Source organism: Crassostrea angulata, chromosome 7, assembly GCF_025612915.1.
Source record: "Crassostrea angulata isolate pt1a10 chromosome 7, ASM2561291v2, whole genome shotgun sequence".
In the NCBI taxonomy this organism is placed as follows: Eukaryota; Metazoa; Mollusca; class Bivalvia; order Ostreida; family Ostreidae; genus Magallana; species Magallana angulata.
In genome coordinates this window covers 11,432,686-11,450,879 of record NC_069117.1, presented here as the reverse complement: position 1 = coordinate 11,450,879, position 18,194 = coordinate 11,432,686, and the positions used below count along the sequence as shown (strand labels likewise).

The following is an 18,194-nucleotide window of genomic DNA, read 5'->3' as shown; positions in this document are numbered from 1 at the left end:
GATTAGGCTAGAACATTAAAGTAGTGAAGGAGTACATCCGTTTACCTTTAAACCCATTCTGAATCGGCATCATATTCATATTCAGCATATTTACCAATAGTCACTAACAAGGGCCTTGCTCTGTAGGTGCCCTACAGTGATCAGTCTCCATCTGTCTGTCCGTCCTTACGTCCAAGATCGCTTGTCTGGAGCATATCATCTCTCCCCTTGCCCCAATCTGCCTCATATGGGTACTTCACCCACAGAGTCCCTTTGGGTAAAGGGTGTGCAGTTACCTTGAACCATGTTTCTAGGTCTAAGGTTAAGATCATAGCAGAATTATATATAAAATCCTTGATTTTGATTTATTGAAGGTGTTTGAATCAAAATCATGTCAGTTTGCTATTGTTGCTCATGTGAGCAATGTGGTCCCTGGGCCTCTTGTTAGACCTTGCTTCAATTTGGGCTATTACATGTGGTCATATTATACAACAGTGATGTCATATGAATTTCATGTCTCAAATCCTTTAAAATATATTGATTCGTACATAAAATGAAGTAAAAAAAAAATTCATTTTGATATACAGAGAACAGAAATTTCTGGAGAAAATGGAAGCATTAGCAAGCAAGTTTGAAAAATTATAAACTTTAGTAAATTTTGAGGGCCACACACTGGTAAGTAGAATCTAATTTTTATAAAATGATAAAATTATTCTTGCAAAAATTAAGGCAATTATCTGTGAATATATTTAATGAGGACAATATTTCACAAATTTTCATAATAAGACTATAACCCCTGTGTCAAGATAGGTCCTTACTGCAAAGGTTTCAAAATCAGTGGAACATAAATATCTTGAATGATTTAAAATTGGCTGCTCACATATTGTGTATATGGGAAGGAGCATATGACACAAGGATTCTTAAAAATACCGTTCCAAGAAAACCACAATGTTTGACTCATTATCTGTGATTCAGTAGATTAGGCATAGTGGTTGTGTAAGCATTCATTAAGTGGACGAATTGCAATAGTTAATTGGTATAATGTTGAAGTAAAATGATGTAGCATTTAACTGTGGATATTGATCGACAGATTGAGGAGGCAGGTGATAGACGCGACAGATTTAATCCTAACCCCCTAGACAGAGACAGCATGACAATCTTGTTGGAAAGTTATTCTGGAGGAAGAGTTCATTTACCGGTAACTTACCATCTAACGCGTAATACAGCCACTCAGGAGGGAACTCAAAGCTCAAGATGACAGATAGTTAAAAAGTTCAGCTTGATTTTCCTTATGATATATTGCATTTATATATAAATGCTTAATGTACAATCATATAGCAAATTATAGAGGAGCAATTTTACAAGTCTAATTTTAATCAGATTGTATTGAACATATCATAGAAGAATGATTTTACAAATCTAATTTTAGTTTGATTTTAAAGTGTACTATAGAGGAGAATTTTTACAAGTCTATAGTACGTGTACTAGCTTTTTCTAAACTAGATGTTTGCCTCTGAACAAAATGCATATACCAGTACATGTATTTATAAAAGGTAGTATCATAAGGAAAATCAACCTGAACTTTTTACAATGATCTTCATTGTTTTCATCTTTTACCCGAGTTTCTAGAAAATGTTAAAAAGCCTGTTATCATTCACATAAAAACCAGGACTTCAACTTCCTAGAAAATGTTAAAAAACACATTAAACCAGGACTTAATTTTCCTTGTATGGACATGACAATTGTATAGCATATCATGGACGAGCAGTTTAACAAGTCTGATTTTTAAATTAGTTTTGAAAACATAATGCTATCTGGGCTGCATTCAAGATTGTAGCTGCTACGTAGTTGAACAATAATCTAGCCTAGCTGCTACGTAGATATTCGTAGGCTAAATTTTTTATGCTAAGCATCCAATTCAAAATGGCAACCTTAGTTACCACTTTGTAAAAAAACATGAAATCTATTTACTTAGTGATATTTTGTTCATCCTTTAAGTTATAATAAATTTAAACACATATTTTATTTTATATTAAACATATTTCCGCTTGAAATTAACAAATTATGTCTTTAGTTGAATATTTCCAACTTCAAATCTGAAATCTAACAGTCCGTTCAATAGACCTAGATATCTACGACCCTGCAGCTAGGCTAGCTGCTACGATCTTGAACGCAGCCCATAACTCGTGTGACATGAAATTTCAAATTTTAGTAGAGGACTTCCTGGTAAACATAATTATGAAGTCAGTTTTTCATACAGATGTGTGAAAATAGGGAAGAAGATTTTAAAACATTATATGCATTAACACTATATTGCCATATTGCCCCCCCCCCCTCTCCCCCCCCCCCCCAATGTCCTGAACCCCTGACCCAGGGGCCATGAATTTCACAATTTAGGTAGAGGAGTTAGTGGACATCATAATCATGCATTTAGTTTTTAACAAATATATATGGGAGTAGAGAAGAAGATTTTCTAAGATTTAATACATTTTTACTATATGGCCATATGGGCCCCACCCTAGAGCCTGAACCCCTGACACAGGGGTAATGAATTTCACAAATTTGGTAGAGGGCATCATGGACATCATAATCATGCATTTAGTTTTTAAGAAATATATAAGGGAGTAGAGAAGAAGATTTTCTAACATTAACCGTGGTAATATATTTTTTACTATTATTACTTATTAGGTTAGTTACCCTAGAGCCAGAACCCCTGACCCAGGGGCCACGAATTTCACAAATTTGGTAGAGAGCTATGAGATTGATCAACCCAATATATTTCCGTAGTGAGTCAGTAACCAACCTAATATGTGTTTTGTTTTCCTGAGGACTATCAAGTGACATATTTATTCAAAAATGACCTACGCAAAGCCATGTACAAGATGCCTAACATCTCGTCAAATTTAACTCAATTTAAAATCTTCAAAATTTTCAATCTCATCTTTCAAATACTCTTTTAAAATCTATGCTTCACCCTTGTTCACTTACAATGTTTTGTTGCTATTCAATTCTAAATGTTTTCTCCCTTCTCTGCAGAGATTTAAGCAAATTTCGACGCTGCCATTTTGTTCTGTTCCAGACAAAACAATGTGACGTCAATATTTTAAGGGCAACTACTCTAATTTTAAAGAATTTCAAAGGGCAACTACTCCAAATACTTTAAGAACTTACGGCATGCGGTTTATGTATTAAATACTATGAAATGTCGAAAAAAGTAAGCGAAGCATCGGCCAATGATGGCCATATTGCCTAATATTATTTCTCATTGACCAAATATAGAGATATATGAGGCAATCACGTGGTATGTTTAAACCAATGAAAGTGTGACATTTCAGTCCAAGGGAAAACAAATGGCCACATAGGCCCCATCCTAGAGCCTGAACCCCTGACACAGGGTTCATGAATTTCACAATTTTGGTATAGGGCTTCATGGACATCATAATCATGCATTTAGTTTTTAACAAATATATATGGGAGTAGAGAAGAAGATTTTCTAAGATTTAATACATTTTTACTATATAGCCATATTGGCCCCACCCTAGAGCCAGAACCCCTGACCCAGGGGCTATGAATTTCACAAATTTGGTAGAAAGCTTCATGGACATCATAACCATGCAACCAGTTTTTTCCTCACATGTGTTGGAGTAGAGAATAAGATGTTTAAAAATTTGGCTCTTTTTTTGGCCACACTTGTGGTGCCCTGGGGTGGTAGAGCCACGGATTTCACAATTTAGATTCCTCTTACCATAAAGATGCCTCACACCAAAATGGTAACAATTAGCCTTGTAGTTTTTAAGAAGAAGTTAAAAATGTAAAATTGTTAATGCACGACGGACAACACACGTCACACGACGACGGATCATCCTTTGTGCAGCATATTTCATATCACAAAAGGTCAAAATAACTATCACGTGCAAACAACTCTCATTTCTCCATGTCTGAATGTGAGCAAAGGTTAATTACTGTCAAAGGATGATGAAGAATTTAAGAGCCTTTCCAATTTCAATTTCACAATATTATGTTCTTGCACTCATAAAATTCAATTTTCTTATATACAGTTATACTTTAATATTTCCAACAACATTTCAAATACTAAGAATAATATAATACAAGTATAAAAGTTGAAAGTCCCAACTAAGGTCTTTTCAACTCTTATATTGAATCCTTGAATATCTCAAGATTTTTCTCTGTCACACCAAGACAGGGAAAACAAGGATTGACTGTATGAATGGCTATCATAATACAATGTACATGTATTTTTCAAATTGAAATGCACAAGACACCAGTAAAGATTTTTAATTCTTTATTTATATCATATAACTATAATATATATGAAGACTAGTTAAATAATTAACAATATAAGCATGAAATTGGCTATGGTACTCAACAATAAATACTAATATTCAATGTCACTAATTACCCACAAATAAAACTAATATCAAAATGCAAATAATTAATAAAAAAAAGACTTTAAAAAATTGAATCATATCAGTTAAAATATAAAATCAATTCTTTTTACTCTATCTGTTTCGGTTTTGATAATTGTATCTTTTGAAATAAAATCTCATTTCATTACCTGTGTAAAGTGAATCAACATAGGAGCTGTGTATTTTTGCATGTGCGTAATGACTTAAAACTCTCAAAGTGGGATAAAAAAATCTGTGCAAAATAAAATTTTGTAAAAATAACAATGTGTAAACAGAAATTGCAATGCTGTTTTTCGTTGTGTAAGAAAAAACAAACTTGATATTAAAAAAAGACACACAAAAGAATGAACACAATTCTACCGTCATTAAAATAAATATCTTTCTGATAATTTATGAACCTCATTGTAAAATATAGCACAAACAAGACATCCTACCATAGCCAATAGCACTAAACTAGAAACATAAACTATAACAGCAGTAATTTCTCTGAAGCTGAGACTTTCTTATCTAAAATCTAGACTATATACATCTATGTCATGTACAATCTATTGGTAAAACTGTACTTTTAATCTGATATCTACATATGGTATAACTCTGTACAGATTTCATATTTAGGTAATTGTCAACACCCGATCAGATCCATGAAACACTTCTACACAGAACAACATCAGCTGCCTACAGGTTATCACAGCACTAAGAAAAAATGAGTAATGGATTCATTATGGCACTATCACAGATAAACATGGTTGAGATTTTTGCTTCACTGCGTGTGTTTCCTCAGTGGTAGGTGCTGGAGGGGGTGGAGGTGGGAGGGGCCTCCTGCATGAGGGTCTCTAGCACCACAGGGACTTTCCCCAGTCTAAGTTTGACTGCTTCTGGAAGAATGTCAGTTCTTTGAAATCTGCCAACAAGAAAAACATATTTTAATTTTTACTGAAATTATATATTACATAGAGATAATGTATTAGATAACAATGAAGAATAATGTGATTTTCAAAGAACTTAAGAAATGCCAAATTCATACCTAAAAAGTTTTCCTTGAAGATCCACATATTTAACTGTGGTAGTGGTTGGCTTTACTCCTATTTGGGTTCCATCATCAAATTTTACCCATATTTCTCCATTAGACAGCTGAAAATGAACAGAACAATTTTGATTATACATGTACATGTATGGTAACTTATCTGTAAGCTAATTCAAATATTTCTAATTGATCTTCTGGCACTAGCTAGACAAATGTAATTTCACAAAGAAATATCAATTTACCTGTGATGCCCATCCAATGTCTTTGACAAAAACACTGCGTAACACTGTGGACTTGCGTAGCTGAGTGCTGCTACCATGACTAGATGTAGGACTCACATTGTTCAACCTCTCACTCTGCAGAGTTGAGGTGGGACTAATGTTACCGAGGCGCTCTGCGATCTGCTGGGCTCTCAGTGTCTGGTCATGAGAGTCGTCTGTCAGTCTTGAAGCAGAGGAGGGATCCACACACTCTGTCACTGTACTGACAACAGTTCCATCAAATGATGACATCTAAAACAACAATCAAAACAACAATGTATAAACCTATGGACATCATCTAATTTAAGAGGAAAAAGAAAAGAAAGCAAACTCTTCCGAAACTTACAGTGGGGGGTCTTCCAGAACCAGAGGAGGGAGTACTGACATTGTCCATGCCCAGAGAACTGGGAGGGTCACTGGTGGAATGGGACCGCTGGGAATCATTCAGGTTGACATTGGGGCGTCGGCCCACGATGACTGGAAAAAACTGCTGGCCCTTGGTGCTACAGCGCTGCTGAACAGACTCTATGACAGACTCCAGCTCAAGGCACTGCTGTCTGCACTGCTTCACGTACTCCAATAAGTGCTGTGTCTCCTCAGCCAGTCGCTGTCGCGTGTCCTCAGACTCCAACACCAGCGATGTCCCTGTCTTCTCTATGATTCGAATGTTTGTGGAGTTCATTGTGAATTTAGCACCTGTAATGCAAATAAAATTTGTTTCAACCATTGCAATCATTTCTTATGTGTATTTAGCATATTTTTTGCAACAAATGCACAAATATTAGAATGAAAAAAAAAATGCTCACAACACTGAAAAGTCTCAGCAAAATTCAAATTGCAGCACAAATTGCAACATTAAGATAACAAAATGTACATTGTCTCTTACAAAGATAAAGAGGAATGAAAAAACAAAATCTGGTGCTACTTCCAAAACTAAATTTGCCTTAATTATACTTATATTTATCCATAAACTATCTTTTAAAAAAGACAAAAAACAACAAAGCTTCATTAAAAAATCTACTGATATTCTTTCACTAAATAGATACATGAATGGGTATATACCCATTTAATAACTACCTTTTAAAAAAAGGAAGCCAAAAAAAATAAAAATAAAGCTTCATTATAATCTTTAGATTTTAGATTCACTTATAAGATTATCATTAATAATATCCATCAAAGAAGAATGAAGTTCATAAAAGTTAGATGAGATAAAGATGAGCTGAAATGTTTTTATCACGTATTACTTCCTTTGACTACAAGTAAATAAATATTTTTTAGATACACAGCAAAAGGTGTTATTAGGCTAAAGTTGTAGTATGAGTGCTTTAAAAAGGTGACAGGAAGCTGCTACACAACAAACTTACTCCATGGGAAACAATCATCACAGAAATTAGTTTGGTCATCTCCAGGAAAATTGCCTTGTTATAAAATTCACAGAAATCAGTTCCCTTGTCATTTTAGACATTCATTTTTATATTAAATACTAGGCAAAAATGTGTGTTTTTGAAGTATATTCATAAAAGGCATCATTTATTAAAGTGTCACATAGGTAAAAATACACTCTGACAGAAAAAATGGCATGTAAGAGACTTGAATATAATAAAAGTTATTCACTCTGACTACATGTACATGTATTATTGAGGCAGTTTGAAAAATCAACAAATCTTGGAAAGAAGAAACAAGGAGATAAACAAGTGCCTACCATCATAGAATACTGCTTCAAAGTCATGGTTTGGTGAGTTCTCCATCAACATACACTTAGCTTTGCTAGTGTAAATGGTTACTTTAGGGGTCTTGGACCTGACCAGTTTCACAAACCTGAGAGAAAGAAGTATTTATGTCAAATTCAAGTTCTATTTCTAATTTTCATGTAAGACACACGGTTAAAATGATTTAGAAATATATGATAATAGAGAGAAAGGACTAACCTTGCAGCATACTGGTATTTTTTCCAGTATTTCTCTGGGAGCTCATCGAAGGTGAACTGTTTGGTGGGTGACTCAGGGAGTGGGAGAGGGTGGTCCGAGATGGGCTCCCCCTTGCCATGGTTTGGCTGGTAGATCTTTACACTCATACCATCGGGGGAGATGACAAAGACCTCCATCACCTTTTCAACCTTCTGCTTCTGTTTCACAAACTCCAGGCAAACTTCCCCATTTTCCATAATGTTGACCTGGAAAATAAATGGTAAATAAGATTTCTTTTTCAAAAAAAAATAAAAAATAAAAGTTGGACAAAATAGTTCAACACAGTGCTAAATATTAACTACAGGTATATATCTTCAACTTACAACAGCATTTCTTGTCTTTTGGCGAATTGGACACAGCCTGACTGCAGAGAGAGGTTGAACAGAGTCGCCGATTCCTTTGTTTCCTTTCCCTTCTTCAGATGACGATGCAGTGGAACTTTTCACACTTCTGGTCACCTCAGTCTTGTTTAACTGTTCTGACTTGCTATTGCAGTTAGCATTAGTGTCAATATCACTATCCAGGAAATCATCCACGGACTTGCTCCTTCCATACTGACCCACATATCCCTGCTGGGAGTAAGAGTGCTTGGCGCTGCAGTGCGAGGAAGAAGACTCATAGTCCTGGCCATCTTTATGTCGGGACTTCTCATGGAGGCTGTCACTTTCAAAGTTTAGCACCTTCTTTGTGTTATAAAGACTAAATTCACTACTTTGGGAAGACAGGTCACTGGCAGACGGTTTGCTGACTCCATGACTACTGGTGTCACTATAACCATGGACAGCAGGACTAGCCACATTCTTGGGATCGTTGCTGTGAAGGGATAAACTACAGGACCACCCTGAGGAGTTGCTCGGGGTGTTGGAGCGATTGTCCTGGTATTTGGCAGGGTCAAACTGCGGGGCAGGCCTGTTGTTCTGCTTGACTCCATGGATTTCCTCCAAGCTGCGCTCCACAGAATAATGCTCCATACTTCTACTCTTGTCTTGGCTATTGCTCCTCAGAAACTGTTGTCTCTCTGTGACTCTTTCACTGCAAGACAAATTTCAACATTAATTGTAAAGTTTCAGACTCAAAACAAAATCATATATTCAGATGTAAATTCAAATCCACTGTTGATTTCTTATCAATGTGATGTGATATAGGGAGGATTTATTATAAATTTACCTGTCCCTTAATCGGACTGGAGGTGATGGTGGATGCCTGGAAATGGCTGAGCTGGTTGGAACTCTTTGGTTGAAGATGTTGGCAACTTCACTCTCTTCAGAACTCTGTTTCTTACTTTGGAAAATTCTCTCCGCATCTTCAGCTATGTTGGACTCTAAAGGAAATGCTTGGAAGGGGCGGGGCTTGAGGTTGTTGGTCATCTTTGAGGAGGTAGAAGTTGTCAAGGTTGCCATGGTGTATCGTCCACTATCAATTGATGTATCACCCAAATTCTGCAAAATAAAACAGAAAGTTTATTTCCTTCTCTATTACAGAAGGCTTTTATATACTTTATTTTTTCTTAGTATGCATGCAAGATTGTGCTGTAAGAGAGAGAGAGAAACCAAATGTATACAAACCTTCGAAACTTTCCTATATGCCTCTTTATCATAGGTCATGAAAGGGTGCCTTAAAATATCTGAAAGATAAATAAATTCATCCTTCAAAATGTTAACAGTTTTTTAAATCATAATTCAGACCTACATGTAAATGGATGATCAATACTCAAATCAAATCATACAGATATCATACCAGGCAGAGAGAGCCTCTCTTTGGGATTCTTCTTTAGCAAGGACTGAATCAGATTTTTGGCATCTTCTGACAGGTGACTTGGTAAGTCAAAGTCAGCATGAATGACTCTGTTCAGTGTGCTTTTGACAGCCTCCGTATCAAATGGGGGCTTGCCTACTAAGAATGTGTACAGCATGCAACCAAGGGACCAAACATCTGCCTCTAGACCATGGGCTGATCTCATAGCTATTTCCCTGTTGAAAAAAAATCAATAATTGGATTAATTAACTGCTGTGCACTAATTACATAATTGGAAAAACTTTTCCATTGATGTTGCTATGCATTTGTCTGCTCCCTTAATTACTTAATTAAAGAAACAACAGTAAAAATATTCAAGTCTTTGCATGTTGACAAAAATTATATGAATTTTACACTTCATTCATTCATTCATTCTTTCTTTATTTCCTCCCTTAGGAAATATCAAAGAACTTTAATATTCATTGTATATTTTATTAATTACATACGGAGAGATGTAATTAGGAGTTCCACACATGGTGAAGTGTTTCTCATCTGGAACTGTTAGCTGGGTAGCCAATCCAAAATCAGCAATTTTCTGAATATAAAGTAAAAACCATTCATTAAAGGTTCTAAAATTTTATCAAAGAAAAGCATCACACCTTTGAATACTTATATTTACTCCTTTCTGACATACAAATGTACAAGCAGATTATTAAAAGTAATCATCAACTGCAGATTACACATGTATGTATTATTGTCAATGACTGATAATAGGAGAAAAAGAAAACTAACCACATTCATATTTCTAGTCAGTAGAAGGTTGGCCAAAGTCAGGTCTCTGTGCAGAATACCATGTGAGTGAAGATAGAGCATTCCTTCCACAATCTGTCTCATGAAATGTTGAGCTAAAAAAAACCAGATTGCCAATTAATTGATGGAAAATAATACAAATCCCCTCGCCAAAGTAAACTTAACCTCAAATATTGATTATCTCTGATGGTTCCATTTGATTTATACCGGCCCTGTATCAGGCAGTATCACATTAACAATGCCTCGCTGCTTACCTTCATCCTCTGTAAGAACCTTGCAGTTTGCCTTCAGGTATCGGTTGAGTTCTCCGTTCATGCAGATTTCTAGCACCAAGTACACATAGTTATTGTCCTCAAAGTAGTTGAACAGCTAAGATGCAAAGATTATTGATCATTAATCCACAGTTTATAGAGACATATATATACATATATTGACAATTAAAATTGTATCAACTTTCCAGCGAAAGAGGAAACAAATACCTCTAATATAGAAGGATGTTTTAATCTGGAGTGAATTTCTACTTCTTTCCTAACCCGAGCTACCATTCCATGTGCTTTCATTAACTTTTTGTCAATCTGAAATAAGAAAAAAAACAACACCATAACAAACTATCATAAATATCAACAAAAATATTGGTGTTCTATGCTAGGCTAAAATATCATTTTATGTGCAATAATAAATACCATTTTGATGGCCACTTCCATCCCAGTTTTGTTTGAGCGGGCTCTGTAGACACATGCGAAACCACCCTTGCCAAGGAGGTTAAGCACTTGGTAATCCTACAAATAAGCACATAAAATGATGATGCTTTGTTTTCACTTTCAGCAAGTTAGAAAATAAAATGCATATTAAATCCATATTGTTAAATATAGAAATAATTTGTTATTTCTGTCAAAATAACATTTTTGTAAGTGCTACAGACAAATTTTGATAGAAACAATTATTGAATAGTATACTTTGGGAGTTAAAATACTGTACACTTAGACATAAATTTGTAGATGAAGGACACAAATTGAATAACTATATTATAAAACTAGTAAAAAAGCATTATGTTAACCTCAATATCTCCATTAGCCTTTGATATAAAAGGGTCATTTTCTTTAGAGTCTGTAAATGCTTGACATTTCAAAGATGAAGTAGGACTAAGTTCTGTAGTATCAGTTAACTGACACATCCTTACAGTTAGGAGGACCACACATTCATAACTGTTTGAAAATATTTAAAGACCTGTATATATAGATATACACCCCCAATAGAGACTAAATAATCTGATCCACTAATCCCTGTGTACAGGTTTTTGCCTGTTGCTGTGAGAGGATTAAGTGAATGTGCCCATTCCAAGTCAGTGCTTGAACCAATCAGTAGCAATAATCACTTAATTGCAATGTGTCAAAATTAGTAAACAACAAAGTTAATTATATACTTATAATCCTCAATTCATTGAACCAATCAGTTAATTAATGACTTTTAAAAACAATATATGCAACCATTAAGTAACACATAACCAAGGTGATTGTTAATTAATATGTGTATGCTTTATGTCAACAGTGGACATGATAAATAATTGTAGCCCACAACAACACTACAGGGAATGACACATCATCATACCTCTATTTTTTCATTTGAATCAAACATATGTAGGGATTTCTCAACCTAACAATGTAAAACTGAGATAAAATGCCTGCAGCTGCTCATTAATTTTGTGAATAAGTTTATGAAATTTCAAAATTAAAAATAATAGTCACAAATGTCAGTCTCAAAAAAAGAGATATTCATACAAAATTAAGATGGATTTGGTCCCTTAAAACATCACGCAATGTATGTTACCCAACAAAACCCCTTTGTCACATTTTGTTCATGTATAAAATAACTGGTACTTATGTTGTTTTAAATACTAAGGATTTGATGATTTAAGACATCTGGTTTAGGGGTTTAATGTTTATTATTTCCATTTCTAGTTTTACATATATCTGTGGTCACTTACATTAGAAAATCTCCCCACAAATCTACCTTACATAGATACCTGTTCCAAATACTTTAAGATCACAAAAGAATATCTTGAATGTGCTTCTTATGTCAAATGTATAACAACAACAAAGCTTTAAATGCAAAGGGAAAAAGGAGAGAACAATCAGTAAAAAGCTTAAAGACTTTTGGTTTATGTTTGTATTTCAAAACAATACAAGTGTGATATACATGTATGTTGAATTCAAATTTCCACATATCTACAACTAAAAGTATTTAATATTTGTGCAATTTCAAATATTTAAAATATCTTTCTTCCAAGAATTTAATTTGGGTTTTGAAATGAGCTACTAGTATTTGATTGGTTTAAAAACCTATTTTAGATAATATATTAGATCAACATAAGTAACAATAAAATCACACAGTTTTATGTCATTTCAAAGGTCAAATTGCCTTAATTTTTTACTTCTTGGCAGAATATTAAACAATAAGAAATAAATTCAATAGCTCTCTTGAAACTACATTTATAATCATATAAACTGGGTTGAAACTGTTGATGCTTTTTTCAGTTTATAGAGTATAAATTACCCTCCTCACCCATTATATATGTGTATGCATGAGGCATCTACTAATATAAATGCCATTCCTTGATACCCATGGAAATTAAAATTTTGATCATTGAAGTATATAAAACATTTATTTAGAAAAATGGCCTACCCAAAGCATAACGTTTAGCCAAAATTAAACTAATTTACATCGAATGCTCAGCCTACAATTATGACATCACATTTCATACATCAAGTATACAGAGGTTTAAGTGAAGATTGCATGACTCGACCTCTGTTGAATGATTGAATTCAAAAAGTTTTGGCTAAAGAACTTTCTCTCAAACAGCATTGTCTTAAACCTAAGAGCAGCCTTCAATGGGTCTTGCATTATATGCTTATATCAACATTAACAATGGGTCAACTCATTGAACTTTTCTCATCTACATATAAATCCACTAATAGGTATTTAAAACTGAACTTTTTAATATGAAGATGAAGATAATGATAGTTATTAAAGCATGCAGTTGTCAACATGAATGCATGAGAAAGAATATATATGGTGTGATATTTCTATGATGAAAGTGTGAAGGAGCCGATCTATATATAAAACAGGAATGATTTTCATAAATTGAGATAGCTGCTGGTCTGTAGCTTCTGGTCTGAAATAATTCAGATGAACAACTTGGGAGCTACGGTTCCTTATATGTTAAAAGGTTGCAATTTACGAAGAAAAAAAATTGCGCTAGATTAAGTTATTTTTACACAAATTCTGTACAAATATTTGATTCTGAAAAATTCCCTGGACAATTATACTACAGATATCGTCACTTGACTTTCTTATGATATTCTTTTAAATACCATCACCAGTCCTATGAAGTGATCAGAAGTGGTGCAAGTTGTTTACATGTAAATGTGACTCTAGATCTTCACATGAATTTAACATACTAATTTCTGAGGTCGGTTAGCATATTTAATAGAAAGTCTGAGGCAAGTTAAGTGACAATATCAGTAAATTGCTCGAGGAGTTTAGAATCATTTTAACAAGGCCTTGGACTTTCAGTAGGATGTAACTATCTATTTTTTGCATCAATCAAGTTAAAATGATGCTAGTTTTAAGCAAAATTTACACCGATTGTGTAGTCTTCGCTCAAAAGCCAGACAAATCTTGTTGATTTCAAATTGCCATGACTGAGTGGCCTACAATGAAAAAGACACGCCTACGTCACAATGCCGATTGACACAACTACCCAAAGTCCAAGCTCTTGTTAAAATGGTACTAATTTTTTCCACAGAATTTGTGTGGAAATAAGGTTAATCAGTCCCCAAATAGGGCACTTTTTGTGTGCTGTATAATGCAACTTTTTAATATGTACAAAACTGTAGCTCATAGTAGTGCTACTCCCTCATATAAGTCACCCATCTGAACTTTTCAGACCAGGAGCTACAGAACCAGCCAGAACTAAGAAAAATCATTTGTGGGCTCATTATCTACCATGTGGGGGGCTAAACTTGATTTTTCGATAATGGTCATAGAGAAAAATTTGTTTACTGAAAGTCGATGCTTGATAAGTGGTATTTTAGTGGAATCTCTTTTATGTGTATATATAAATCCCTTTTGGATTATGTATTCCATTTGGGAAGTATGGACTTCAATGAGCAAGCCCAAATAACCAAATAGGGTTGCGAGAGCGCAGCGAGGCTGATATAACAATCATACATTGGTGTTGACATTTCATGGGGGGGGGGGGGGGGGGTGTTATAACAGTGTTATTGGGACCTTTGGGAAAAGTACTATATCAAACTTCAACACATGTGAATATCACATAACTACTACACACTTATGTAAAATATCATGAAAGAATTGTTGTAACGTTCTGATAAATGATCGGAGTAACACTAACAGTAACAGGACCAGACACGCTGGATACCACGGAGTCTGTACGCGTGATTCCTCATATTTTACTTACGTCGATACTTTCTCCCATGCTGAATGCATCAGCCATCCTTCGTATGGCACCTAAGTGTCCCCTTTAGCAGATCGCCTACTTTTAGTTCATTCATAAGCACATTCATGAAATAGATCCAAGTTTCACATTTTGCCCCGGTTTGTTGATTTGAAATAGTTCATGAACGCGCTTCAACTTGAAAACATTAAGTCCGCACCAAATCAGAAGCAAGGAGCAGAAGATAAAAAAAATCTTATTATTTTATTATACAAGTCTACATTCTTTTCTTTTATATATACATTTATTATTAATAATATACTTTACATCAATTATGTTTTAATTCTATATAACGTTTTAATTTATATTTAGCTCGTTTTCGTAGAAAAATGATAAACGGATATTTCCGGAAATGTAACGTAAGTATGAAACAACATTCGGACAATATTTTATAAAAAATATTCTAACGTTATGGTTTACCGTAGTAACCATAATCCGACCAATGAAGTAACATAGTGTTACGAGATCCATTTTGTTTTCATTTTTGCCAAAACGCAAGACACACGTTTTTCGGCAAAACATCACAGTGAATGCTAATTATTCTTAATTGTATGTCAGATCTTTTGAAGCTTTCAACAAATCTGAGCTGCGTTGTGTGCACATTAAGAATCGCTGCAAAGAACGATACATATTAAAGAATGCTAGCGATCTATTGCCTCTTGCATGTTTTGTGAAACATGAAATTGAAATGCATAAGGCATCACACAAGGAGAGCACAGACATTAAGGTGCACCGCAAGCAGAAGTGGAGGAAGCGTACAGTTGACGCAGTGATTTGAATATATTTTGGAATACATGTTTATATCTGCGGGAGGCACCCGTCGAACACACTTAATAATGTCAATCCTCGTCACATTGTCTTATCACCGTCATCATCTATCTTTTCGCAGCAAAGATTAATTCTATCAATGACTTATACATCATTATTCCTAGCTTTAAAAAAATCCTCTTAATCGACATCACCACCACACTACATGTAATTCCTTCATAGAAAGCCCCCCTCTGTTTTCCGTCTTTGTCATCAACATTTTAATCGTCTCCATCTTCGCTGTTATTATCATCATCATCATCACTATCTTCCACATCATCGTTGTCGTCGTCATCATCCTCATCATCATCATCATCATCATCATCATCATCATCATCGTAACCATATCGTCGTCATCATCCTCATCCTCATCATCTTCTTCTTCTTTTGGTGTCTGGAATTTAAGAATTTACTTATTTTTGTACGTGTATACAAGATGAAACTATTTACCATTGTGAATCAATTGAAAGCCCCCCCCCCCCCCCCCCCAAAAAAAAAAAATATATATATATTATGTTATTGATATATTTACTGTACAGAGCTTAAGCTATACCATGCAGCTTATAAATAGTGCCTGTTTGGGAGGGTAACTGTTGAAATTGACACCCCGAGAAAACCATTGTCAACCGACGCGAAGCGGAGGTTGACAATGGTTTTCGAGAGGTGTCAATTTCAACAGTTACCCTCCCAAACAGGCACTATTTATTTTATTATACTGAATGTCTTATTTTTAAAGAAAATTTTACTTCTTTGATATAGAAATGAAGTGAATTCTACGGCGAACCGTACGCGCATAATTTACGCGCATGTAACAATTCGTTGTGTTACCCGTTGCCAAGTGTGTTGCTAACGCTGAGGGTAATAGAACGGATTACCAACTGCGTCTAAACCAATCAGATTTCAGTATTTAACATGGAAGTATAATATATAATATTACATATCGCAACGTCTTGGATGTATTTTTTTTTAATTTTATTTATTGTGTTTGTTTTTACATTTCTCCGACTTTTCTTAAATTTGTAGGTATGGAATATGACACTTTTGTTGATAAAAAAAATTCTTTGGAATGGAAACTCATCAGAAAGACCGTCTCATTGTACGTATGCAGCATAAATATCTACATTTATTAATACTAAAGCAGTAAATATATAATTTAGCTAAGTTATACAGATACTAGTTGTACTTGATACATAGAATAGATAGAACCATTTTACAAGAGCATGAACTTTGGGTGGTTGGTGTCAAAGAGCAATGTGACGTAGGCCTGTTTATTTCATTATAAGCCATCTTTCAAATCAACAAGATTTGTCTTGCTTTTGAGCTTAGACTACGCAATCTGTGTATATTTCGCTTCAACCAGTGTCATTTTAAACTGACGCAAGAAATAGTTACGTCCTACAAAGCCCAAGGTCTTGTAAAAATGATTCATTTCATTTTGTAAATAATGGATACCCAAGAGGGCAGAGACTCGTTTCCTGCGCAAACTCGTCTCAACTCTCTTGGGTAAACATCATGTATGCAGTATATCTAGTATCTGTGATATATTTCCTAGAAATATGTTAAGACAGTTGCCATTATATTGGACTGACAGGTGCTTTTTGAATCAGTTTTGTAGCTTCAAAATCTAATATAAAAAAATACTGTTGCATTGGTCTGTTTTTGAGCTGTGAACTGATTCAAAACTGGCAAAGCTTATTATAGTTGAAATTGTTATCAGGACTCTGTTGTACCCCATCAGATAACGCCATCAACACCAGCATCGCCATCATTATCGCAATAAACATCATCGTCTTCCATATCAGCTCAACCATCAATGTCATCGTTGTCGGCGATGTGGTCAACGCCAGTATTGGCGTCCCCACCAACAATAGAATGAGTATAGCCATCATTATCATTGGCTATTATCGTCGATTCATTAAAAATTTTAGCAAGATAGCCAAGCCATTAACAGCGCTCATGCCAATACCAAATGACAAAAAGAAGGGGAAGCAATCAGCGCAACAGAAATGGAAATGGGGTAACACAGAAGAGGAAGCTTTTAAGAGACTGAAAGACTGTTTAGCATCACCGCCAATCCTGGGTTTTCCAGACTACTCTCAACCGTTCGAGGTACACACTGACGCAAGTTTACAAGGATTCGGTGCTGTTTTATACCAAAACCAAAACGGAACAAAACGAGTGGGTTTTTTTCTCTCTCTCCAATCTAAAAGAAAAAAAAATATGAAAGCTTATCCTCGAATATTGGACTCTCCCTGTCTAATACCGTTAGACATGAATTATTAAATGCAATCCATCCGGCCTTAATCGACACCATCTCTACCACACTACATGCATCTTTATATTCAGTTCCCTCTTTTTTCCGTCTTGGTCATCAACATTTTAATCGCGTCTCCATCTTGAATTCTTCGTTGTTATCATCATCATCATCATCATCATCATCATCATCACCGTTGTCAATGTAGTTGTCATCATCATCTGTTGGTCTCTGGAAATTAATAGTTACACACATTATTCATTTTTGTACATGATTGTATACATGATGAAATAATTTACCATTATGAACGGAAAGCCCAATTGATGATAGTTACGACATGAACCGACGTCGCCTCAATGCCTCCAGTGATCGGTCTAAAGAATTCCATTTATGGTAGTTGCGGGCCATTACCAAAA

At 34.9% G+C, this 18,194-nt stretch overlaps 1 protein-coding gene across 2 annotated transcripts; it reads right to left on the bottom strand.

The window, feature by feature from the left end:
* Nucleotides 1-4,265: 4,265 nt before the first annotated feature.
* Nucleotides 4,266-14,878, bottom strand: LOC128155706 (serine/threonine-protein kinase PLK4-like). 2 transcript variants are annotated; one of them, XM_052817552.1, is made up of 17 exons: nucleotides 14,682-14,878; nucleotides 10,885-10,980; nucleotides 10,681-10,776; nucleotides 10,456-10,570; nucleotides 10,184-10,296; nucleotides 9,898-9,986; nucleotides 9,395-9,627; nucleotides 9,223-9,281; nucleotides 8,825-9,096; nucleotides 7,981-8,689; nucleotides 7,619-7,863; nucleotides 7,393-7,508; nucleotides 7,055-7,108; nucleotides 6,037-6,386; nucleotides 5,673-5,942; nucleotides 5,431-5,537; nucleotides 4,266-5,307 (listed from the first exon to the last, which is right to left on the bottom strand). In XM_052817552.1, exons 1-17 carry the CDS (start codon nucleotides 14,715-14,717, stop codon nucleotides 5,184-5,186), a joined length of 3,084 nt encoding a protein of 1,027 aa, XP_052673512.1. In that variant the 5' UTR covers nucleotides 14,718-14,878; the 3' UTR covers nucleotides 4,266-5,183. The 2 variants fall into 2 exon arrangements, with proteins under 2 accessions (XP_052673512.1, XP_052673513.1); XM_052817553.1 differs by lacking the exon at nucleotides 7,055-7,108 and having other exon boundaries at nucleotides 14,682-14,877.
* Nucleotides 14,879-18,194: the final 3,316 nt, after the last annotated feature.

Coding starts and splice junctions, on each gene's coding strand:
- LOC128155706 (XM_052817552.1), bottom strand. CDS start 14,717: ATGGCTGATGCATTCAGCATGGGAGAAAGTATCGAC. Junction 10,297..10,455: donor GGTTCTTACAGAGGATGAAG/GTAAGCAGCGAG, acceptor GGTTTTTTTTAG/CTCAACATTTCATGAGACAG. Junction 9,987..10,183: donor TGACTAGAAATATGAATGTG/GTTAGTTTTCTT, acceptor CTTTATATTCAG/AAAATTGCTGATTTTGGATT.